Source organism: Macrotis lagotis, chromosome 1, assembly GCF_037893015.1.
Source record: "Macrotis lagotis isolate mMagLag1 chromosome 1, bilby.v1.9.chrom.fasta, whole genome shotgun sequence".
NCBI lineage: Eukaryota > Metazoa > Chordata > Mammalia > Peramelemorphia > Peramelidae > Macrotis > Macrotis lagotis.
The window spans coordinates 911,294,933-911,322,577 of NC_133658.1; the positions used below are offsets into that span (position 1 = coordinate 911,294,933).

The window sequence follows — 27,645 nt, forward strand, 5'->3', positions numbered from 1 at the left end:
TCATGTTCTTGACTGCTGACATCCTCTGGCATAGGGCTTATGATTTACCCATTGCTGGGTGTTCCACTGTGGCCTCAAAAGGATCACATAGCATTTGGGAATGAAGATGCAGACAAGTAAGCCACCACTAGAGCTCAAGATGGAGAAGATTTCCACAACTACCATCATTTTCCCTTTGGTGCTCTGGTATGTGGGCAAAAATGAAATCCAGACACTGCAGAACACTAGCATGCTAAAAGTGATAAACTTGGTTTCATTAAAGGTGTCAGGAAGGTTTCTGGCCAGAAAAGCTACAGTGAAAGTCCCCAGGGCCAAGAACCCCATGTAGCCCAGGACAGAGTAGAAGGCAATGAGTGAACCTTCATTGCACTTCAGGAGGATGTGCTCAGGTTCTGAGTATGGGTCTGTATCTGGGAACGGTGGAGAAACTAACAGCCAAATACCACAGAGGATCACTTGGATCAGGGAGCAGATAAGAATGATAGAAATGGGTGTCTTAGAGCCCATCCATTTTCTGTTCCTGCTCCCTGGTCTTATTACTTTGAAGGCTATCAATACTGTGATGGTTTTAGCCAAAATGGAGGAGATGGCCATCGTGAATGTGATTCCAAATATTGTCTGTTGAAGAAGACATGTGGCTGAGGTAGGCTTTCCAATGAAGAGCAACGAAGACAGGAAGCATTGGCATAGGGAGAAGAGCAAGGTGTAGCTAATAATAATATTGTTGGCTTTCACTAATGGAGTGTCCTGATGCTTCACAAAGACCCCAATGATCAGAATTGTCAAGAGACAGAAGATGAGAGTTGTGCAGGTCAGAGTCATGCCCAGAGGTTCCTCAAATGTCAGAAAGATCTCCACTTTGGGGAGGCAACGATTTCTCTCCTTGTTTGCATATTCATCTTCGGGACAGGCAATGCATCGTTTCATATCTATAAAGAATAAAAACATTTTCAATATTTGAAGTTGGGCCAAATTTTATTAACCCTGGCAAGAGAACAATAAAATTTTGCAAACTGAACTTCTTGTTTACAAAGGAAGGGGCCCTCATGATCTTATTCATTTCCTCAAGAGATATCAGTATCTCATGAAATGAGCATCCCAAATTCATAATCAATAATAATTCAGATGCATAGACCCTTCTAGTTCATAAATAGATCGATTTTTAAAAAGTCTTCTCTCAGATTTCATGGCCATTATAATAACAGCTTCTCATAAAAGAAGTATGAGGCGATGGGAGGTGGTCAAGAAACATTTACTAAAACTTACTTGGTAGATACTGTGTTAAGATCTTGGCCTACACATAGCAGCAAACTGATGACAATCCTTCCCTTCCAGTTTTTGCATCCTAATGTGAAGGGTAAAAGGAGAAGAACAAACAAGGTAGTTGAAAAGTAAAGGTTGGGGAGGGGAAGTAAAGGGAAGGAGTTGGCATGGTGTCATGTGACTCCTTGATGGTATGGGGTCCAAGCCTATAGATAAAAAATAAAGTCCTAAGGAGAAGGAATCATGGATAAAAAAGACACAAATTGAATCCCTGTGGGAATTTATATATGGGAGCATGTGACTAGAATACCAGAAATTACAGAGAAGAGATATATAAGCTGTCCTAGTCAACCTGTATAATGACTCATGTATGGTAATAATATTGGGACTATGCAGGAGTTCTTAGTCAAGATGGAGGGCTGAACATTTTCTCTAATTCACAGGATCTTGCAGACTTCTCCACAGTAATTATTGTTTACAAGATATAAAAATCATTTCCACTCCCTTAACTCTAAAAATCTTGAATGTAACCAGATATAAACATTAGCAAAAGAAGTGAAACTACATTTATACTGAATGTATTTTTAAAATTTTCTAAGTAAAATATGCATTACAAAACAACTTGTTTCTACTTCAACTGAAAACTACTAGACTAAGTCACCACATACCAGAAAAAAATAAAAATGTGATGAATGAAGAATAAACAATCCCTTGTTTCTAAAATGTATCCCCAGCCCCTTTTTCCCCATTTTGGCCAAATGTATTTTTTTCTCTATCACTTTTTATTGTCATTTTTTTTCTTGTTTCTGAATAGAGCCATGTATGCACACATGAGCTGTGTGGTTTGGGGCATGTCACTTAACCATTTGCCTCATTTTCCTCAATCTGCTTAATTTCAAAAAGAAATTGAAAGTCAAATTGTTGGGAGCCAGGGTCTCTAAGCTGTTTGACACAGTCGTGGCAAGTAGACTCAAGGCAGTCACACCGCCTGATGGAACAACATTCCCTTCTTCAATATATATAGGGATTCCATGTATACCCATATTTATAGGTCTATTATTGATTGCAAAACTTACTCATCCTAATAGTGGAATGACTATAAAGGAAGGATTTCAGAGAAATTCCTTGAATGAAACAGATTGTGAACTCTGTCCAAATTTAACAGGATTGCCTCTCCCTGAGACATACAAAAGGCTTCAGCATTATGAATCTTTGGAAAATACAGCACTAGGAGTTCCAGAGAGATGTCAGAATATATACAGGGAAACGAGATACAAGATGGGTCAGATAGAATTCCAGGGAAATTAACAGCTTTGCCCCCCTTATCATACACACGAATATATGATAAAGATGGTGAGAGAATAGTTAGTAGAGGTGACCAATATGTGAACTCTAACAGCCTTAGTTTATTGGCAAAGAATAAAAAGTCATAGAAACCATAGCATCTACCAACAAGGGCTGAAAGGAAAATTAGTTATTGAAGGAGTCAACGGACAGGTGGACAAACATAACTGCCCTCACTATAGGTTTTCAAGGGAACACATTGAAAACATTACATATGCGGTACAAAAACATAGAAGCATTCCATTAAACAAATTATATCAAAGATTATTCTAAGGAAAGTTCTGTTTAATCAATAACTTTACTATGCAGCAACAAACTAGGCAACAGGCAGGTTGAGGTCATCACGGTCTGAGCAGGGACAAGAAAATTAATTACATGATTGATAATCACACCTGTAACCACTGCATGATCAAACTTGTATAACCATATGAACTATGTGATTAATGTTGAAAATTGTATACTTTTATAACCAAGGAAATGATTTTAGTTTGCTTGTTTCATATGATTCTGAGACTATAAAAATAAATCTAAGCAACTGACAGTCAGTCAACTGCTCCTGCCTTTACCCACTTGTTGACTCAACTCATTTTGCCGACTCTCTCCCTCCTGTCAGGTTCCAAGGACTCCGCGGAGGCTGGACCCCCACATCAAATGATTCGCTAAATTATTTTGAAGACAAGCAAACAAACAAATTGAATCATATGTTTTGCTGTAAATGCAAGGACAAATACTGGTAAGATTTTAAAGTCCCCATGACCAACTGAAAGTTCATGAATTAACAATATTAACATATTGTTAAATGTAAAGGAAATGGACTCTATGGATATCAGACAGTGAGAACATTTTTTAATGATTCAACTTTCTATTTTAATGTGTTTTGACTTTCATCTCTGTGACTTTATTGGTAACTTATGGGCAAGATGTATATTTTCTTCCTGGCATGTAAAGATTTTTATTAACATTTTTATTATCAAATAATTTATCTGCATCACTCCCACCATAACCAACACCACCAATCATCACTTAATCATCAGCATCATGAAAAATAGGGAAGAAATGACCATAAGAATGTCAAGAAATAAAGATGATGAAACACATAAGAGAATGAAGAAATTTTTCAACATCTTCTAAAATTTTACACCTCTATCTCCTGAAAGATTTCATAATTTTGAAAGTGGGTCATAATTTTAAAAAAATGATCACGTGGTCAAAAATCTAAAAGACAACACAGAGGAGAATCAATATAGACATCAATTCTTATTCTGTGAAGAACATGGAGACTTAAAAATTGGAAAAAAAGAAAAGTATTAGAAACAAATGAATCACGATATAAACAAGAAATCTAACTTAAAATAAGTATAGGTAAAATAATCTAAATTTATATTAAATTAGCTTAGGCTCCATACTTTAACTTATTGAATTAGCATATGCTATATTATATTATTATAATGTATTACATCATATCAAATTACCTTGCAACATTATTTGCATCATCATATCATATATCAAACCATAGCATCTTATATCATATCACATCATATTACATTATGCATTATAAAACTATATTATGAATTACCTTATAATAATTGAATGAGCTTATGGATTAGATTGTTACTCAGAAAAAAGGAGTAGCATATTGGATAAAGAAAAAGAAATCTCTCCATTTATATCTTACAAGAAACATCTATAAAGCAAATACCTACATATAATAAAAATGAAGACCTACTAAAATTATTATGCATCAAATTCCAAAAATAGTTACTATTATGTTATAAATTAAAGGAAAATTTGATATAAAATTTGATGAGGAAAGACTACTATTCTAAAAAATGGACAATACAACAAGATTAATAGTCAGTGTAAATTTACTAAATACTTTTGAAGGTTGTGAAGGAAATCGATCTGAATTAATGGATATATAGAAAGTAATGCAAAAATGATAAGAGAATTACAAATTATTCCCTTTTTTTGGCATATGAACCCAAATGGTAAAAGGATAGAAAAAAAAATCTGACTAAACTAGAAGAAAAAGAAGATATGTTTTCAATCATGTTAAGATGTACACTTTTTCCAGGTGGAATTGGAAAAAATGCCCTGAATCAGGGCAAGAGAGATTGTCCAAATAAATATGAAATGTAGAATTAGCCGATCACCTAGACATCATCATATTCTCCTTGACTTAGTGGTCCACTGAATAGAACTGGGACTGTAATGAGGAATATCGGAGATCAAACCCACCCTCAGAAACTTCTTAATTGTGTGACCCTGATATGTCAATTAATTTCCATTTTCCTCAGTTTCATTATCTGTCAAATGGAGATACTAATGGTACCTACCTTTGAGAGTTGATGTGAGGATCAAATGAAAATACAATTATGAAGTTCTTAGCAAATTGCATAGCTTTAGAAATATGAGATACTGCAATGTTCTTCCTGAATGATCCCATTGACTCTACCTCCAACACCCATACCCTTTTAGAACCCCTTGTCCTTGGCCTCTCTCTCCCTTTAATCAGAGAGATTGGTGGGTGGACCTCAGAGAACTCCTTGAAGATCCTTCAATTCAAGGACATTCCTATAGTGGACACCTCATTATGTCTCACCCAGTTGTAGGACTTCAACATTCCAACCTCTCTCAACTTCTTTACATATTGTCTTTCCCCTACAGGGTTTTGCCTTTTGCTTAGGACAATCCCTAAAACCCTGCAGGCACTTCGTAAATCTTGAAGTGACTAATTTTAAATCATTAGTTTTGAAAATATTCTTCAATTGAATAATTTAGGAAGTACAGAGATAATGACCCAAATTAAGGAAACAATGAAATAAATAACAAATAATACAATTAACAATTCAAAACGAACATTTTATATCTATATCTATATGCTTAAATTAAGTGTATATTATTTATATATAATATACATTATAATAACAACCTACATTACCAAATCTAACATTCTCAAAAGAAAAATCATAAAATGGATTAATGAAAGCTTGAGTATTCCAAATCACTCAAAATGAAATTTTGAAATGACATGAAAACTTTCTAAATTTTCTTAACTTGTGCCCCAGACCTGAAACACTCCCTGATACTGGTGTGATTACAGACCTCTGTGGATTCTTTTAAGATTCAACTAAAATTCTGACTTCTATGGTCTAGTTTACTAATTGCACAATCTGAGAGAAAATTAGAATATGTACAAGGTTTAGCACAAAACCAATTACCAAAAAATAGAAAAAAAAACACACAAACAAAAGTTATTTTTTAAATGAATGTTTTAAAATTTCAAAGAACAAATTCATGGTCCTAATGATGAAATATGAGAAAAAAAAAGTCACATCCTGCTTTTCATAGAGGGATGAGGCCCAAAGATCTAAAAAAAAGAGAACAACACAAATTTTCTCTTTTATTTGGCATATTGCTTTATTTTACTGATTCCTCTCTGGTTCTTATTTTCTCTTTTTCTTTGGCCATATATCCCTGAAAATAAACCCCAGTATGATTTTTCAGGATGCTCCTAATACAAGCCCCACCCCCAAATTAAGCTGCAATTAAGATCCTTTGCTAGATGGATGGATTTCTTATGTCCATTGCAACACACAATGGACAGATTGAATTATAAAATAATAATATTAATATATATTTACATATAAATAAATTATATTATTGACATTAATACTTAAAATAATTGATAATAAAATAATAATTATTTTACCCAAGTGGACATGTTGCAGAGAGAAGAATAGATAAGTCATGATTCCAAGAAGTCATTCAAAGACCATTTGTGTATGGAAATCAATGACTACACTGAAAATAGAATGGAGAGAAATCAGCATGAAAACATTATGACACCTAGTCTACATGAAGTTGTGACTTGGGTGAAGAATTCATGGGATGAAATCACCAACAGCTGTGGTGCCAATGCACAATGAGCAAGCTTCATGGACAAGAAGTGGTCATTTAAGGGGCAGCTAGGTGGCGCAGTGGATAGAGCACTGGCCTTGGAGTCAGGAGTACCTGGGTTCAAATCCAACCTCAGACATTTAATAATGACCTAGCTGTGTGGCCTTGGGCAAGCCACTTAACCCCATTGCCTTGAAAAATCTAAAAAAGAAAAAGAAAAAAAAAGTGGTCATTTAAGAACTCTGTTGCAGGACAGGAGAGATTAGGAAATGAAATTAGGCAAATTAGGAAATAAGAAAAATTCAGGCTGGAATTCAGGGTTTGGAAATGGCTACATTTGATAAATGTAGATCTTTGTACTTGAATAAAAAATATATTTTTATACATAGGAAAAATAATGTTACTCTTTTGAAAATAAACCCTAATGTATCCTTTATAACAAAAATTAATATGGGGGGACAGGTAGATGGTGCAGTGGATAGAGCACCATCCTCAGGGTCAGGAGGACCTGAGTTCAAGTCTGATCTCCCACATTTAATAATTGACCAGCTGTGTGACCTTGGGCAAGTCACTTAATCCTATTGCCTTAAATAAATAAAATTTTTAAAAAAATATGTAACATCCAGTCTTATTTAGGGGGGGAAAGAATGTGATGGATAATGGGGAAAATTTGGTTAATGAATAAAAATATTAACACATCTAAAAAAGTTGATGAAGTTATAAAAATACATTGTTTCCCACTTAGATGAGATTTATACATACTTATATTTATATATATATAAATATCTACATGCATAAATATTCATATATATACATATTAACTGCTGTTTTCTTCACTTTGGGTGAAAATTTCTTCATATATGTATAACTACTTTTATTTGACTGGGAGTTAGTATTTCCATCTTTCCCTTAAGTCTCTCCCTGAACATTAGCTCCATAAACATATATCAAAGACTTTAATTTTATCCCAAATTATCAGGGCCCATACTAAGTATTATGTTGACACTGACCACTTTATGCTCCTAGCCTGGTTTTCCCTATCTCTGGTATTCTTCCACTCATGTCTTCAAATTTGCATCAATTGCTTTGCTTCCACAAAACCTATGTGACCTTAAGAATCTATTCCAATGTTATATTCGCTCTCCTATAAAAGACTCTTTCTTGTAAAGTTGTTTCTCTTCACATACTTACCAGTCTGGTTGGAAATCTTCCCCACTGGGCAGGGGACACAGTCAAAGCAACAGATGATGTCTCCTTCACGGACAGATTTCCGAAATCCAGAGCCACAGCTCTCACTGCACACCGAGCGGGGAGTCTGGATAAGAAGGAAATTCTTTGAAAAGTCTTGGCATTTATATAGACTAGAAAGTCCATGGGGCATGAGAATTGAGGATGTTATAAAGCATTAAGTATTGTAGAATTTCTAGTGAAGTAATAACCTGGTCCAGATTTTTGAGGATATAGTCAATCAACAAGCTTTTCTAAATTACTTTATGTAAATCATATACTATACTAAGTTCTAGAAAATGCTAAGTTAGGGGCAGCTAAGTGGCTCAGTTATAGAGCAATGACCCTGGAGTCAGGAGGAGCTGAGTTCAAATGTGGTCTCAGATACTTGATATATACTAGTTGTCTAACTTTGGTTGGGCAAGTCACTTCAACCCCTTGATCCATATTAGAGAGAGAGAGAGAGAGAGAGAGAGAGAGAGAGAGAGAGAGAGAGAGAGAAACTAAAATACTAACTGAATAAAATGCAGTTCTAACTTGGAAAAAAACACAGCCAGAAGGTCAAATGACAACTAATCAAGAATTCCAAATGAATTTAAATACAAGCTATAGCATGTTAATACAAATAATAAACATATATGTCACATTTTGCATTAAAGTAACCACATATTTCTATTTCTTAGTACATAGGTACAAGATGTTTGGCTAACTAAAGATTTTCCTTAAAATGATTCCTATAACATATGACAGAGCCGGCCATTTTCTGAAGTTGCTGCTATAAATAATAGTTATAACCACGTAATAACAAAAAAGTAATAGTTTTAGTTAAGTAACAAATTGTCTGGTCTTACACAAATTCTTTTAAATATTAATTTTAGGTAGTTTTATATAGCACAATTAGATTTTTAAAACACTTTCCAAACATTGTCATTTTATCCTTATAGTAAATATGAGAGATAGGTGCTTTTGGCCTCATTTCTAATGTCATTAATGGGAGTTCTAATGCAAAAAAAAAATTATGAGATCCAACAAAGAGAATTCATTGTCAAATAATTAAAGTTGAAGATGACTGGAAAAGAAAAAACAGAAGAAAGAAGAGAGTCTTTGTTTTGGCTCATAATCATTGGAAACAGAACAGATTTCTAAAGATCCTTGTTGAAATAATGAAAAAACACGATGTTAATGTAGGGAAAGTTTAGAGTCAGTGACCCAAGAGGTGTAGAGAGGTACAACTATGATAAGGATTACTATTAAATGACTCAAAAGGAGGGTCGAATAGACATCTCTAGAGTCTTCTCCCAATCTGACTTTAAGGGAGACCTGAATTCCTTCAGTGAGGGAAGCAGGAAGTTGGACTGGGATGATTTTGGTTTCCTTAGAATAAAGAATGCCATGCTGCAGCCTTACTGCAGTATATGATTACATTCAATCAAAATTCTTAGTACCTAAACTCTCTTTAAATGTCTCCTTTGCTGCATCCTTTTCCAAAATGTACTTTCTAAGGGGCGGCTAGGTGGCTTAGTGGATAAAGCACCGGCCTTGGAGTCAGGAGTACCCGGGTTCAAATCTGGTCTCAGACACTTAATAATTACCTAGCTGTGTGCCCTTGGGCAAGCCACTTAACCCCATTTGCCTTGTAAAAATCCTAAAAAAAAAAAAAAAAACAAATAAGCAAAATGTACTTTCTATCTACTAGAGATCCTAAGGGATTTGTCCTGGGTCCACTTCTTTTCTCTCTCTGGACTACTCCTTTGGTGACCCCATCAGCTACCATAAATTTCATTATCATCTCTATATTGAATTTGATTCAATCTAACTGTTGTGCACTAATTCTACTACTGATCTCCAGTCTTTGATTTCCTATTGCCTTTCAGACATTTCAAACTGTTGCCCAATAGATATTGTAAACTCATGGTGTGAAAAACTCTGATTACTAGTTTCCCCCCTAAACTTGTCCCCTTCTATCTTTGAACCTTTTGTCACTTGGGAGAAGGAAAGGACATCCAACCTCTATATCCAAGGCTTGAATTCTTTTATACAGTATACCAGTTCCAACATGACCCCTTATTTTGTGAAGCACAAAAAAACCAAAGCAAAACAGAAATCAGAGAATGTATATAGAGAAGAATATATGCAAGACAATAAAAAATGAAAGAGGTTTCTCTTAAAGAATGAGATAACATGGGGCAGCTGGGTGGTGCAGTGCACAGAGCACAAGCCCTGGAGTTAGGAGTATCTTAGTTCAAATCCGGCCTCAGACACTTAATAATTCCCTAGCTGTGTGGCCTTGGGCAAGCCACTTAACCCCATTTGCCTTGCAAAAAACTAAAAAAGATGAGATAACACTGTTGGTCCTTCATTTTCAAAGAATACCAATACATCAGTGATGTCTTGACAAGTACATGAATTGGATTTGAATGAGGTAGATCCTTGTGAGGTCACCAGCCTCAATTTCTCTTCCAGAATCATCTGGTTCATTGGTCAGATATGAATAAGGATGATTGGAGATGACTTTGGATGTTAGGCAATCAGTATTTCCAAGTGTAACTTGAAAATAAATTTTCTTTCTGATATAAACAGCTAAATCCAAATACCTTCAGTGCAAATCATTAATTACCTGAATAGATGACCCTTGGAGGCACCTTTTAAGAGTATTACTATATATATATATATATATATATATATATATATATATATATATATATATACATACATATATATATATATGTATATATATATATATATATATCAAATTATCTCCAGCTCTTTAACAAATTCACACTCAAAATTTCTGAAACCACACTTGCCCAGGGTCACACAGCTAAAGTGACCAGTATCTGAGGTGTATTCGAACTCCAGTGCTCTGAACTCCAAGGCCAGATCTCTCTCCACTGTGCCATCTAGATGCCAGAGAATGAGAGAACAAAACTTATCCAGAAGAGACTGTCCTTTACCTCATCTAAGAGGTAATTCCCTATCATCTCTCAAATACCAAGTTGAATAGGGACATTGTTCCTCTAATGTCGTCTCAGAGAATTTTTATTTCAGCAACTTGAACAAGGGTTTACATCTTCCATCTTCTCTCTTAAAGCTGGGAACCAGATGCCCTGGAATCTCCTTATCACTTTAAGCCCTAAAGGTTGAGGACTCCTAAAGAGGCTTATTCTTTTTATAGGCAATTTTTCCCTAAGGGCAAGGACAAAGACAGACAGAAGGACAGAGTGATAGACTAAAAGAGAAACTCCAATCACTTATCATCCCTCTTAAAAAAAAAGAACAACTTAAAATGACTATTTCAGTGACAGTGTAAAAACAAAAGAATTTCAGAATGCTAACTATCATTTCAGTGCTTTCCAAATTAATTTCCTGAACTTTCTTTTCCCATTTATCCTAACACTTATGGTGGAATGCAATGAAAAATTTTATTGGGAAGAATTTCATTACTCAAGAAAATGACTCCAAGAGGTAAAAAGGAAGTGAAACCCAGATTCCCTTCAAAAACCATAAAAAAACTTCCATGTGGCTACTACTAACCTGTTCTTCCAATTGACTCCATGTTATGATATTCCCATGGATGGAAAAATCTTCACCAAGGGGAGCTTGGGGAATAAACTCTCCCACTTTCACCAGCACTTCTGTACCATTATGGTAGGCCACAAAATTGTTAATATCATAGTTTGCCATGGGGATACTTTTCTCATTCATGAATACCTGGTCACCAACACTGTTGTGGAATTGGATGTTTCTAAGAAGGGAGTGCAGCTGAATGGGAAGGGAAGTTAGAAGTTATTCTCCAGTGCAATGACCCCCAAAAGATTTGGAAATTTCAAGATAAACTTTGCCGTCACCAGAGCCTTATATAGGGATAATTCTATTGTGCACCTCATGCTAACCAACCCTTTAAGGATAGCAGTTGCTTAATCAAACTTTTTCAATTCACTCATTCAATCAACTGCTCAATTTCTTACCATGTCTCACCATCCTAAACCTATTTTCCACCTTTGCTTGACATTGAATTACTTCATACCATAGTACATTTGCAGTATATTAAAGCAATGATGAATATTTTTACTTTCCTCCCTTCCCAATTTTGCCTTCATTGTTAATCTTTTCACCACCACATCATACTATACTCCCAAATAATTTGATTGCTTGCCTTATTGGAACTCATTTCTTGCCAAACCTCAGGACAAGGAAATTCACTAGAAGCACCTCGGGTCCAACTCACATCTTCTTAATCAAAGCTTGTATAAGTCACATGTAAACATTCTACTAATTACATTAAAATTTTATTTCAACTAATTCCATTTGGAAACTCAAAAAAGCAAGAAATGTGTTTGCTTCGTCTATAATGAATGTTTCATTCCTGAATGTTCTGCTTCTCTTAAGCCACCTTTGCTTCCTATAGTCTATCTTCTTTGCCTGTGCACCTCAACTCAATATTGAGGATGTCAAGGACAGAAAATAGGAAACATTTCTTCTCTTAGAGTCAGAGAATCATAGACTGCTCTCTAGAGAAGACCTTGTAAACTAGCCAGTGCAACCACAAGATTTTATTACTGAACTGAGTCAAGATAGAAATTTAATATGCCTCCACAGCAAGCAAGTTTCATTCCCCACCTCCTTTAAATAGATACATAATTCTATTAATTATTTTTCTCTTTTTTAATTATTTAATTTCTCACATCTCTTGCACTTTTCCTGTTTCTTCCTTAAACACTCATACTGTGCCAATCATTGAACCCATATCATGTTATCTTTCCCAATCTGTTTTCCTTTGTTTTTCTTCTCTTTTTCAATCAAAATTTTAAGGGGGGGAAACAAACACTCTTAATCCACTTTAACAAAATCACTCTTTTTGCTCATTTGAGGTAATGTCTTCACCAAACCATAAAATCTCTCTCTAAAGTTGCCAGTAGAACACATTTCTCTATGCAAAAGTAACTCACCTTCTCTAAATAGATTCCTACTTCAGTTGGGATTTTTTTCTATTTTCAATCTTTTATTTTTCCATATACTATGGTTCTTTTCTGACTTACTTCAGATATACCTCATCCATTCCAATTCTTTAGAAAGCCTTCCTTAAACTCTACTGGTGACCAATACCAGGACTTTGCATTATATCTTACTTGTCTTTATTATTTGAATTTCTATGAAACAAGCAAAAACTCAAATTGTCTCCCCTGAACATCACAACTTATATTCTCACCAAGCAAAACTTATTAAGTGGATTGTAAAATCACTGAAGAATAAATGTTCTTTCCAAAATTATCCATGTTCACTTAATGATCAAATGCGATAATGTTGTTGTTTATCCCTCTTGAAATTTCTGATATATTTCAAACTGTTAGCATTCCAGGCTTCATGGACTCTTTCTTGTCTCTTGGTTTTTGTGGTATCACTTTCTCTTTAGATGTCTTTCTACTCATTTGTTTCCTCTTCTGATACATTACCAATGATGACAACCTTAGGAAAACCATATCAGCAAGGGGGCTAAGCTAGTGGACAGTAACTAACAGTCCTCAAAGTCATAAATGAGGTCTCCGGACTCCTACTTCAAGCATGTGAAGACTTTTCCTTGATGAAATGGGTGACTGAGAAAAATTAATTCCACTGGCCATGAAGGTAGAAGAAGAATTCACTGTGGAATGTGTAGAATTTAATTCAGTCAATAAAGATGGAAAGGTTATCCTTTAGATCTCAGGCCATAGTCATTTATACTAACTTTTGCCTTCTTGCTGTACTTATATGACTTGGGGAAGAGAGTGAGTCTGATGTTTTTGTGCAACTCTGCCTCACTTAAATCTAATCACTACACAACTAAAGATATGTTGTGATAATCCTTGGTCTTCTTTGAATCAAAGAATGAATGATGAAATAAAACCTACTGTATTGTTTCTCACCAATTTACATCTTAGTACCTTCTTGAGATCTAATGGCATAATATTCATTTATGAAAATCATTCATTTATCTATGCATCCAGACTCTTAGTTGATTTATTATTAAGAATACTAGAGAGCTTTGGAATAAATGGAGTATTCCTTAAAACAATATCAGTATATAACAAAAACCATCAATTAGAATTTATGTAATTAGAAGCTAGAAGCATCCCAATAAGATCAGAGTGAAATAAAGATGTCTGTTATCACCACTATTATTGAATATTGCATTGGAATTGTTAGACTTGGGGCGGCTAGGTGGCATAGTGAATAAAGCACTGGCCCTGGAGTCAACAGTACCTGGGTTCAAATCCAGTCTCAGACACTTAATAATTACCTAGCTGTGTGGCCTTGGGCAAGCCACTTAACCCTGTTTGCCTTACAAAAAAAAACTAAAAAATAAGAATTGTTAGACTCAGGAATAAGGGAAGAAAAAAATGAAGGAATTGGAATAGGCAATGAAGAAACAAAACTCTTACTCTTTACAAATGATATTATGGTATACTTAAAGAACCTTAGAAAATCATCTAAAAACTACTTGAAACAATTAAGAACTTTAGCAAATGCAAGAGAAAATGGATACTTTGCAAGACAAAATTATCATCTTGCAGCAAAAAAATGAATAAATAATTAAAAAAGAAATGGAAAGAATTAGAATAGGTATTGAGGAAACAAAACACTCACACTCTGTAGATGATATGATGGCATACTAAAAAATATACCACTTCAAGCAATTAATACATTATCAAAATTGTAAGACGTAAAATAAAGCCACATATACCATCATCATTTCTGTAACCAGAAACGCAGAGCAGAAAAAGAAAGAAAGAGAAAATTCATTTAAGGCAATTATAGGGGCAGCTAGGTGGTACAGTGGATAGAGCACAGGCCCTAGAGTCAGGAGGACCTAAGTTCAAATCCAACATCACACACCTAACAATTATCTAGTTGTTTGACCTTGGGCAAGTAACTTAACCCCTTTGCCTTAAATTTAAAAAAATTAATAAAAAAAGAAATTGTAGTCAACATAAAATCTTTGTGAGTCTATCTGCAAACATATATCCAAAAATTATGTGAAAACTATTACAAAACACTTTTTTACCAATAAAAACTGATATAAATAATTGTAAAATGTCAATTATTCATGGATAAACAAAGGTGATACAACAAAAATAACAATTCTACACACAATAAATTATTAATTCCATTCCATTCCAATGAAACCATCAAAAATTATTTTACAAAGCTAGAAAATTTTTATCAGGATTGAACTGGAAGGACAAAAGAGCAAGAATATGAAAAGAATTATTAAAATAAAATGAAAAGGAAGGTGGCCAAGTTCTGTCAGATGAAAAATTATAATATAAAGCATCAGTCATCAAATCTGTTTGTTACTGACTAAGAAATAGAGAAGTGGATTGTGGAATAGATTAGGTACAAACCAAACAGCAGTAAATGAGTAAAAATATCTCCTTTTGTTAAACCGGGTGACTCCCATGTTCTCAGCTAAGAACTCACTATTTCACAAAAACAGCTTGAAAACTGGAATATAGTATGACATAAACACTAGGCCTTGAACAACATGTTACACACTATACCAAGAGAAGGTCAAAATGAGCAAAGGATTTAAACAAAGAATAATGCCAAAAGCCAATGAGTAGGAAAAAAAGAATAGTATATGGATCATAATGTTCAACAAGGGAGGAATTTATGACCAAGTAAGAATTATACAACATTAAAACATGCAAAATGGCCATTTTGATTACCTTAAATTAAAAGGTCTTTTTTTTACAAAAAATAAATCAATATAAGCAAGATTAGAAGAAATGCAGAAAGCTGGGGACCCAGTTTTTTGCAGCTAGTGAATCCCATTAATTGGTGAATGAATGAGCAAATCTTGGCATATGAATGTGTTGGAACTCTATTGTTGTATAGGAAATCATTAATGGCCAAACATCAGAAAAACCTGGAAAAACTCAGACAACCTGATGCAGAGTGAAGTGAGCTGAATCAGGAAAATATACTTCACTTTAATAGCAACTTTATGTGATGATTAACAGCGATAGATTTAACTCTTCTCAGTAGTACAATTATCATATACAATTCTAATGGACTTGTGATGGAAAATACCAGTCAAAGCCAGAGAAAGATTGAGGAATTCTGAATGAAGATGAAAGCTTAATATTTTCAATTTTGAAAAATTTTTACAGCTTTTTATTTTTCCCTTTTATGTTTTTTTCTTTTGTTCTGATTCTTTTTATACAACATGACTATTATGGAACTATGTTTAACATACTATACATGTAGGAATCATTCTACTCATTGTTAAGTTGAGGTAGAAGGCAAAGTAGGGAGGGAGAAAAATGAGGAGCTCAAAATCTGAGAAAAAATGAATCTTGAAAACTATTTTTGCAAGTAGTTGGAAAATGAACAAATAATTTTATAAAAATAATACTTCAGGGGACTTCTTGCCAAGATGGTGGAGGAAAATGAGGCATTGTTTTAAGGTCTCCTGGCATTCCCTCAGAACTGATAGGAATAAAGCATCTCAAAAGATTTTAGATAGACAAAACAACAGAGGAAGATCTCCCAGAAAGGCCTGTCCCTGGGGGATGGGACTTAAACATAGGCTGGAATGACTTGCATGGATTAATGCTGAGAGAAGTGCAAAGAATGTGAACATTGTACACACCAACAGCAAAACTGAGTGATGATCAAATATGATGGGCTTATTCATCATATTGTACAATACCAAAGGCAATTGTGGGACTAGTGATGTAAAATGTGAGCAGAAGCCTTTGTGGTGTGCACAGTGGGAGAGTTTCAGCACTTGCATTAGGAGAGCTTTGGTAGGACCATCCAGGATAACCATTCATTCCACCAGCTAGGTTGCACTGGAAGACCAGTTATTAGGGATATATTATTTCCCTAAATACTTATATGCAAAAAAATGAGAGATTAATGAACTAAGCATGCAACTAAAAAGTTAGGGAAAGAATAAATTAAAATTTCCCAATTAAATACCAAATTAGAAATTCTGAAAATTAAAGTTAAATGAAAATTAAAGGCAAAAAAATTACTGAACTAATAAATGAAACCAATAGATACACTTTTTTATTAATTTGATTTAGAAAAGAAATAAGAGTACCAAATCACTAGTTTCAAAAAAGAATAAGGTGAATTCACTATCAATGAGGAGGAAAGCAAAATTATAATTCAGACCTATTTTGCCCAGCTATATGCCAATACATTTGATAATCTAAGTGAAATGGATGAACACTTGCAAAAATATTAATTGCCCAGGTTAAAAGAAGAGGAAATTAAATAATTAAATAGCCCATTTCAGATAAAGAAATTCAACAATACATCAACGAATTCCCTAAGAAAAAATCTCCAGGGCAGATGAATTCGCCAATGAATTGTGCCAAACCTTCAAGGAAGAATTGGTCCCAATTAAATATAAACTAGTTGTTTAAAAGGTTGAAACAGGTGCAGAATTTATATATATATATATATATATATATATATATATATATAAGATAATATTATACACCCATTAAGAGAACAAGAATAATTTACCTATCAGATCTATGGAAAGGGGAACTGTTTATGACCAAAGACTTAGAAAACATTATGAAAAACATACTGGATAATTTTAATTACATTAAACTAAAAGTTTTTGTACGAACAAAACTTCTATGACTAAGATCAAAAGAAATGTAGCAAGTGGGGGAAACAATTTTTAAAACTAATGTTTCTGACATGGGACTAATTTCTAAAATATATAGAGAACTAAGTCAAATTTATAAAAAAAAGTCATTCTCCAATTGATAAATGGTCAAAGGATATGGAAAGGTAATTCTCAGCCAAAGAAATCAATGTTATCTATAGTCATATGAAAAAATGTTCTAAATCATTATTTATTACAGAAATGTAAATTAAAACATTTCTGAGGTATCGCCTCCCACCTCTCAGATTGGCAAAGATGATTGAAAAGGAAAATGATGAGTGTTGGAGGGAATATGGGAAAACTGGGACATTAATATATTGCTGGAGGAGTTGTGAACTGATCAACCTTTCTGGAAAGGAATTTGGAATTATGCACAAAAGGGAAATAAAAATATGCATAACCTTTGACTCAGCAATGTACCTACAAGGTCTGGATCCAAATGAGATCATGAAAACATGGACAAAAATATTCATAGCAGCTCTTTTTGTAGTGGCTAAGAATTATTACTTGAGAGAATGCCCATCAAATGGGGAATAGATGAACAAACTGCTGTCTGTTTGTGTGTGTGTGTGTGTGTGTGTTCTTTAACAAATTATGGGAAATGGGATTTAAGAAAAGTCTGGAAAGACTAGCATGAATTGAAGTTAAGTGAAGTGAACAGATCAGAAGAATATTATACACACTAATGTCACATTGGGTGATAACTGACCTTGATAGAGTACAATAAGCAGAGACAATTTTAAAAGACCTGCGTTGAAAAATACCATCCACATGCAGAGAAGGAAATGTGGCATTTAAATGAAGAACAAAGCTTCTTATCTTTAATTTTTAATAGTTGCTTATGTGTTATGTCATTTCCCCCCTCTCTAATGTTTTCTTTTTTTTCCATGTGGACCTGAATTTTCTCTTATAACATGTTCAATCTTATTCTATATTTAATAGAACTAAAATATATAACTTATATCAGATTGCTTTCCTTCAAGGAGTGGGGGAGAGGGAAGGAGGGAGGATAAATGTAAAACTCAAAACCAAGTAGTATGTACTTGGGAAAACAAATAAATAAAACATTTTAATTTTTTAAAAAGCGATAATACTTCTACACAGCTTTCATACATCTTCACCTAATTACTTTTTGAACTCTCTTCATGCTAAAAATGCCTAGTACCTTGATTGGAGTCTAATAATGATAACAAGATTTTTTAAACATCTGTTTCTTCTCTTCCAGACAGCATACATCTTATTTATCTTCATCTTTATTTATGAGTATGAAAACTGAACACTATGTTTCCTCCTTTGCCTTCTAACTATATAAAATCAGTTAGGGGACAGATTTGGCCCTGAAGCCTTTGAGTGCTGTCCCTGCTTAACCTGGATCTTCTTACAAGTTTTATTTATCCTTAGTCCCATAAACTAAATTCTACACACATTACAGTTTTGGGAAATTCTCATGTCACAGATGTCATCATGTCAAAGATCCCTTTGGCCCTCCTGGTAAAACCTATGGTACCCACCTTAGGTAGCTGTGGTACATATAAAAAAATGGGAACTATCTGGGGCTTGAGTCCTTTCAACTCGAAAAATATCAAATATGATGAAGTCATAGAGACTGTGTCTGCACAGGCCTTAGGATCCCTTTTCAAAACTCACTATGTCATCTCTCTAGATTCATCTAGGAATTAAAACTAAAGATATGTAATCCAAAGTTCAATTCCTCACCAGTTCCTGTTGATTTGGTCATGATTGAGATTGACTTCTGGAACAGCTACGACTAGCATTATTGATAAAGAAAAATATAGACCTAGTTCCTAAGGGATAACAGAGAGTGAATCACTCATTTCTTGCTTTCTACACACAACTCTTTTTTCCTAACCTATACATCAGAGAAGTTGGGACATGTGAACTCTCTAGCACTCTAAGTGGAAACTTACCTTCCAGGGATATGGAACTAGGCTGACTTCATCTCTCCGGTATTCCATTTCTGATCTAGCTATGAGTAGTTGATGGAGCGCCCAGGCCACAGCATACACAGCATTGTAGACATTGTAACTCTGACTTGACATAGACATGTCAAAATACCGCAAAGGAAGTATCTCTAAAGAAGCATTGTGTGAACAAATTTCTTGCTCCCATTTTGAAGTGTCAACTGGACATTGAAAAGCTGAATGCCAAAATCTTTTAAGGAAAATATCATCTGGATATTTAGCAGGTTTGACTGTCCTTAAGAAAGTTTTGAAACTTGGAATTTCTTTTGTCTGACCAGAAAATATCAGAGATCCATTGAAAGTAACAACAGGCATGCCATGGGGTCTCATAATGAAATCCCAGTGGGAAGTGGTAATCCACACTTTGTTCCATATCACATAAGGATGTTGAGCATATTGAAATGTCCTTAGTGAATTGGTATCCCCATAAATAACGATTACATTGGTAGAAAATCCACCAATTCTTTGCATGATTTCATTATGGATATTAATAGTATATTTTTCACTGGGAGGAACCCTCTCTATAGAGGCCACACAGACACCCTTCCTGGCCATCTCTTCTCTTATATCCAGGAGGAATGATTCCCCCCTGGTATTATCTATTATAACCAGTCCCACCCATGTCCAGTTGAAATGCACCATTAATTGGACCATTCCCAGGGCAAGGTTGGAATCCTTGGGTGACAGTTGATAAACACTTGGAAAATGAACCTTGTCAGTCAGGATGGAATCAAATGGGCCGTAGGTGATCTGAACAGGAAAGAACAATTTTCTCTGTTGAAACTGAAGTATGGATAAGAGAAAATTATATAATAACAGACCATGAATCCTATGTTGCCACCATTTTTGCCATATTTTTGCATAGACCAATCTGCAGTCTCAGAATCTGAGCCTCTACCTTCTCTCCTTGCTATTGTTTCCCTTTTTTACTTTTAAGATCTCATCTCATCTCTAAGGAAGTTTCTGGTACCTGTGACTAGGTTTCATATCATTCAAAAAACTTGTCTTAATGCAACCTCCAGAGTTTCTTTCTTTTATCCACAGACTTTTGTGCGATAACTTTTTTCTTGATATTTCAGTTTCCTTTTTTTTCACTTGAGATTTTATGATAATTTTGGAGATTTTATATTTACTTTGTCCCATCTACATCAGCTTGCCAATTCCATTTCTGCACCCAATTGTATAATATTCATTTCAAGTTCAAGAATTTGATAAGTTCTCATTAATTTTGGTTGTTACATTTCTACATACATATTAATTAATACATATATACACATATAAAAACTCATATGTAAGATGTACCCACAAATGAATATATATGTATATATATGTATATATGTATATATGAAACAGCAATATTATATTAAATTGTAATGATTACAAAAGTATATATATTTATATTGTTTTTCAGTCAAGTCCATTTGAAATTTTCTTGTCAAAGATACTGAGTGATTTGCCATTTCTTCCTCCAGTCTATTTTACTGATGAGAAACTAAATTCAAGTGATTTACACAAGGTCACAAAGGTAATAAAGGTCTGAAGCCAAATTTGAACTCATGAATATGAGTATTCATGATTGCTAACCCAAGTATTTATCAATTGTGCCATCTAGATTTCCATTTATATAGTTGTATACATGTAAAAATAGTTAATATTTATTTAGAACACATAAATATTAAGATGAATGTAATCATTTCAATATAATGCAATATAAGGTTTAGATTAATGAAATGGAATATAAGATAGTTTAGATAACGAGATAGCTAGCTAGATGTATGATGAATGGATGGATGGATGGATGGATAGATGGAGTAGTTAAATACATCAGTGCATTCTGAGAGGGGTAAATTCTAATAGAACATCAATGATGATAACTCATATCTATATCTTTTCTCTGTATATTCCTTGCCCTAAGCATGAGCTGAAGAATATCTCCAGAAGATAGGATTTCCCAATGTTTACCATGTCACCTATCCACCTTAAAATTCCTAGGGTTTTCTCCTTCCAGCCATCAATGTTTTCCTATTTTTTTTATCTGTTTCTTAGCATGATTCTTACCTGTGGAAACTTGTAGAGTTCAAGGAGGGAAGCCATTTGGATTGACAATTCAGAATTGGCTCCTCCAATGACAACCAAAGATTTGCCTTTCTTCTCACAGTGGTAATTTGGAATAACCATCCCTTGACCTGATAGCCACATTAAGGAGCTCTCCAAGGTATTGACATCGTTGGGATAGGAGTTATAGATGTGGAAACCTAGAGTAATATTAGGTAATAGACCGGCGTCCCTGTTGATTTCCTCTACAGCAAACACCAGGGCCAGGACTTGATTGTAGTGTTTTTCTTGATACCTCAAATGAGACCAATAATGTCAGGACTCAAAAAACTCTTTTATTCCCAAAGAAGGTAGTTGGTACCCAAAGACAATTTCAAATAGTGCTTTTAATTTTAGAGTATATAAATCACAGTACTTGGGGGGCTATATCAATCAAACTACCAAAAGTTAATTCATAGTGGTAGACAAAATTAACAAAATCAATATAGAGGAATAAAACATCAAGAATATCAAGGGATAAATGAAAAAATGCAAAAGAAGATGATGTAGTCAAACCAGACATAAAATTTTATTATAAAGCATCAGTCATCAAAACTATTTAGTGCTGGCTAAGAAATAACATGGTGGATCACTGGAATTGACCAGATGTAAAATAAACAGTAGTTACTGACTATAGTAATCCTTTGGTTGATAAACCCAAAGATTTCATTTTATGGAATAAAAACATTCTTTTGAAAAAATTACTGGGAAACTGAAAGATAGTATGACAGAAACTAGACACAGATCAATATCTCACATATAGAGATATGGTGTAAATGTGTTCAAGATTAAGACATAAAAGATGATATCATAAGCCAATTAGGAGAACAGGGAATAGTTTTCTATCAAATCTATGAAAAGGAGAGGTTTTATGACCAAAAATATAGAGAATATTATAAAATTCATAATGGATACTTTTGATTACATTAAATTGAAAAGATTTTGCACCAAAAAACTCAATGCAACCAAGATCAAAAGGAAGGCAGTATGTTGGGAAACAATTTTTACAACTAATGTTTCTAACAAAAGACACATTTCTAAAGTATATAAAGAGCTGAGTCTAATTTATAAGAAGTCATTCCCCAATTGATAAATGATCAAAGGATATGAACAAGCAATTAGCAGATGACGAAATTAAAGCTATCACAAAGACTATGAAAAATGCTCTAAATCATTCTAGAGTCAAGAAAGGCAAATTTAAACAACTCTAAGGTACCACCTCACTTTTCTCAGATTGATCAAAATGGTCACTGTTCAAGGGGATGGGGGAAAGCTAGGACACCAATGCATTATTGGTGGTTTTGTGAACTGATCCAACCTTTCTGGAAAGCAATTTGGAATTTGGCCCACAGGGAATTAAAACTTTTGATACAGAAAAAAATACTTTGAATCCCAAAGACATCACAAAAAAGGAACTTTAAAAATCTCACTTGTACAACAATTTTTACAACTCTTTTTATAGTGGTAAAGAATGAGGAATTGAGGGGATGTCCATCAATTGGGAAATGAGTGAATGTGGTGGAATTCTATTGCTTTAAAAAGAAAACATGATGGATGGGACTTCATAATAGCCTGGAAAGACATTTATCAAGTAACGCTGAATGAAGAGAGCAGAAACTTAAAAACATTGTATACTAATGGAAATTTTGGGAAGTACGATGGACTTGTTTATTTCAGCATAATCAATGAAATTTCTTGATGATTTATGATGGAAAATGTCATCCATATCTAGAGAAGGAATTGTGGAATTCAAATGCAGATGAAAGCTTACAATGTTCAGGTTTTTTTTAAAGTTGTCTTAAGTATTAGGGGTTTTTTTTTCACTTTAATTCTTTTTTATTCCCATTTCAATTGGAGTCTGTTTTCCACAACATGGTTGATATGGATCTTTATTTAGCATGGTTATATACGAATAACCTATTGCTTTCTGTCAGAGGGAAAGGGAGGGAAGAGGGAGAGGGAGAAAAAAACAAAACTCAAAACTTTGAAAAAATATTGTTGAAAATTGCAATTTTGTATAGTTGGAAAAATTAATAAAATCAAATAGTCATTATTCAATCAATTCTTAATATACAGGCAATGAAAAGATATAGCTAGTTTAAATCACAACTTCTGGCCTCACTCCTAGGAACACAGAATAAATTTGGCCTGGTAAATGAAGCCATAACTGGGCTAAGAAAAATATCAAATAAATTTGATTTATTTCATTTTCATCTAATCCCTAAAACTCACCAGACGGTTACAAAAATGTATATTTTCAGTTTTTTCATTTCTTTGAGATGGGTAACTCTCAGTTATTTTTGCAAATTTCTCAAATTATTTCAGGTCTACACCTTATAGACCCAGACAGTTTTCAAGGCAGTGACAAATTAAGGAATTTTCCCATTGCTATAATGTGGGTTAGAAGTTATCGTTGGTAGAACTAATATTGTCATAACTCTCTCTCTCTCTCTCTCTCTCTCTCTCTCTCTCTCTCTCTCTCTCTCATTTCCCTCTCTCACCTCTTCTTTTTCTCTTCTTAGGTGTTTTTTTTCCATCCTTTTATCTCTGCTTCTCACCATCTCTCTCTATATACAGAACTATGTTGTTGTTTACTCAATTCAGTTGTGTCTGATTCTTTTGAACCCATATCTTTTTTTGACTTGACATAGATACTGGCATGGTTTGCTATTTCTTTCTCCAGATTATTTTATAGCTGAGGAACTGAAGGTAACTGGGTTAAGTGCCTTGCCCAAGCTCACATATCCAGTAATTGTCTGGGATCTGAAATGAACTCAGGACTTTAGACTCAGCAATCTATCCACTGTACAACATCACTGCCTCAGTACAGTACAGATATAGGCAGAATCAAAATCAATATCTTTATATATATATATATATAATCAATAATCAATATATTAAATATAATAATATATTGCTTTTCTAAATAAAATTAATAAATAATGTGCATTTAATAAATTTTAATGGAGAACTGTGGAATTAGAGCTCAAATGTACCTAAGAATTCATCTACAGTAATGTACTTATCTAATATAAAGGGAACATGAAATCTGTAAAATGGCTTGACTTGTCAATGTGAATTATAGAGAAATGTTGAAAAGCAGCAAGCACAAAAGAGTGAATCACTCTTTCAAATGATAATAAATTTTTAAAAATTGATTAAAAAGAAAGAAAAAACAAATAATAGAGAAAACAGAGAAATTGGACTACAATATAAAGAACTTAAAAGTATACAAAAATATAAATATTTTGAAAGAGATTAATAGCCAATCAACAAAAAAGGCTTTTAATTATTTCCTATGGGCCAAGGATTGTGGTAAACTCAAGAGTTTTAAAACAAAAGAAAGATCAAAAAAGTTAAGGTTCTGAATACAAAAATACATGCAAAATTATTATGAAATAATTCCTTAGGGACACCCCTAACATTAAGTTGGCTAGCAAAAAATTTATTGCTGAAGATTAGATTTTAGGTGGGGTAGGAAGAAACTCAGTGAATTCAAAAATTCAAAGGGAGAGCTGCTTTCTGAAGATGAGAAGCAATCAGTGAAAAGAGAGGACTAGTGAACTGGAGAAACATCAAGTGGACTGGTGGAGCTGGGTCTTAGCATCTATAAAAGTGAGTAAAGTATAAGAAGACTTTAAAGGTAAGAAGCGGATGATTAGTGATGGGCTCTTCAATGAAAATAAAGTATTTTGTATTTGATCCTGGAACTAAGAAGGAGGTATAGGATTCATACCATAGGTGTGTGACATATACATACATATATATATATATGTATATGTATATATATATACATATATATATGTGTATATATATATGTATATATATATACATATACATATATATATATGACTTAGGAATATCATTTTAGGAATTGAGAGAAGTTACCAGAATAGGGAGAGACCACCTTTAGAAACTTTCATAAATCTAATTAAAAAGAAAGTGAACAAATTAAATCTTAAAAATGACTTGCAAATTTACAAGATGAGAATAAATATAAAAAAGAATAAGCAAAGAATACTTGAGTAAGTTAAGTGGCACAGAGGATTCATTCTTGAGCTTAAAAACAGAATTGAAATTAAAATATCATCTCAGATATTAATTTTATGAAATAAAGCAAATTTCCCAAATGTTTTCTGACTCAATTTCCTCATCTCTATAAGATAGGGTATAATAAAATTTCTGACATGAAAAGTCATGACGATCAACTAAAATAAAATATATAAAGTAATTCACAAACCTGATAAAGATAGATTATGAGAAAATTCTGTCTTATATTTTATGTGAAAAACAATAATTTAAAAACATTAAACATTGAGAATGAATTCAATCTACCAAAATAATTATATCAAATAATTAGTGTCCTTAGCCCTAATAATGGAAACATGACTGAGAAAGAGGGAGATATGTATATACATTTTTGCATGTGTATATGGATATATATGAATATATAAATATAGATGATAAAGATATAGACAGAGACAGAAAGGGACATAGCAGCCTGAACAGAGAATCAGGATGATCTGACCTAAAAGTCATGACTAAAAAATCCCAACTGAACAATCATCAGCAAGTCATTATCTTCTCAGTTCACCAGTCAACACTCTAAGAGATTAAATAATTGTTACATTGATAGAGACATGTATTTTTATTTTTTCTCTGAGATACAAATTTAGTTATAGATTATTATCATATGGATTTATATACATTAGTAGTTATATGTCCACAGCAATGATAGATATCACAACTATCATATATTGTAGTTGTTTAATAGTTATATGTGAACAGTGAAAATCATTTGATTTATACATATAAGAATAAGATCCTATGCATATACATATAACTCATAAGCGGCTCTCTGGACAAATATTATAAAGATCAGACATAATGGTGCAGCCATAAAGAAAGTCATATATGATGCCTTCCAGGAAAAAAAAAAGGTTGAAATAAAGTTAAATGATATATTCAGAGGGAGTTGCCAGATCTTTCAAAACCTTTTCATAAACAAAAAGTAAGAAAGAAAAACCAGTTTGATTACTCTATGGTTCAGAGTGTGATTTTATGTGTGGTTGATTGGAGAGAGGTTGCTCCATTTAAAGGATTTTAGGTTTTTGGGGGGGTTTTTTGGGTTTTTTTTTGTAGGGCAAACGGGCTTAAGTGGCTTGCCCAAGGCCACACAGCTAGGTAATTATTAAGTGTCTGAGACCAGATTTGAACCCAGGTACTCCTGACTCCAGGGCCAGGGCTTTATCCACTTCACCACCTAGCCGCCCCCGTTTAAAGGATTTTAAAGAGAAATAGGACAAGAAATTATATTCTGTCCAGGCAAATATGTTAAAAGTTACTTTTAAATCAGCCTCTTCCCCCAAAAAACAATTACTTCTTAAAAAGGAAATAAAATAAAAACTTACTGAAAGCCATTGAGAGATTTCTCAGGAGGGGTGTGGAAATATTTCCAAAAATGTACAAAAGTCATTTCATATATAATTAAAGGGAAAAATCCTCCCACAATAAGATCCCCATCTCTGTGATGGGTGGGACTGAGCTTTCTTTTGAGGAAGCAGAGAGGAGTTCCTCTATGCTCCACAGACTGAAGAAGGTCCACCATCAGAAAGAGGAAAAGATGTAGGAACATAAGAAACATCTCTCTGAAATTTTTAACACATGGACAATTTACAGCAAGAGAAAATTAGGGGAACACTGAAAATCAGACCTGGTCACAGTCAAACTAGGATTGTGAAGGACATCTAAGGTGAAACTGTTCTGCAGGCAAATGGTGATTTCTGTTGCAAAATCTGAATTCCACTTTTCTTCCTTACACCTGTGAAGACAAATGGAAAATGATTCAAACCCTTGCCCTAAACAAGGGTCATGAGAGAGAATTAAGAGACATTTATAAGTATTTAAAATTGCTTAATTATTGCTAAAGGTATATTTATTTTAAGGATCCTTACCACCTTCCCCCTCCTAACCCAAATGGAATCAGAATGTGCCAAGTCAATGAGTGCTCTGAGACCATCTCTCTTTAGGGTTTGCAACTGCACCTGAGTTCCCATGTCTAAGTGATAAACATATTTTTCTATTTTTCTCTGTTCATTGTTCAGGTATTCTCAGCAGAGTAGACTAGAGAAGAAGGGAAGGATGCCAAGGGATTTATCTTGAGTT

General features: G+C 33.7%; 1 protein-coding gene across 1 annotated transcript; it reads right to left on the bottom strand.

Moving 5' to 3' along the window:
• LOC141508911 (vomeronasal type-2 receptor 26-like) lies at positions 1–27,115 on the bottom strand. The gene is made up of 6 exons (XM_074217981.1): positions 26,892–27,115; positions 21,445–21,736; positions 19,333–20,136; positions 11,269–11,496; positions 7,699–7,822; positions 1–929 (listed from the first exon to the last, which is right to left on the bottom strand). The coding sequence occupies exons 1-6, from the start codon at positions 27,113–27,115 to the stop codon at positions 1–3; spliced, it is 2,601 nt and encodes an 866-aa protein (XP_074074082.1).
• Between the last annotated feature and the right edge of the window lie 530 nt (positions 27,116–27,645).

Excerpts from the sequence above, each read along its gene's own strand:
- LOC141508911 (XM_074217981.1), bottom strand. The coding sequence starts at position 27,115 with ATGTTCCTACATCTTTTCCTCTTTCTGATGGTGGACCTTCTTCAGTCT. Across the intron at positions 20,137-21,444 it reads AACTCTACAAGTTTCCACAG|ATCACCTACGGCCCATTTGA; the intron begins GTAAGAATCATG and ends TTTCCTGTTCAG. Across the intron at positions 11,497-19,332 it reads TAGTTCCATATCCCTGGAAG|CTGCACTCCCTTCTTAGAAA; the intron begins GTAAGTTTCCAC and ends CTTCCCATTCAG.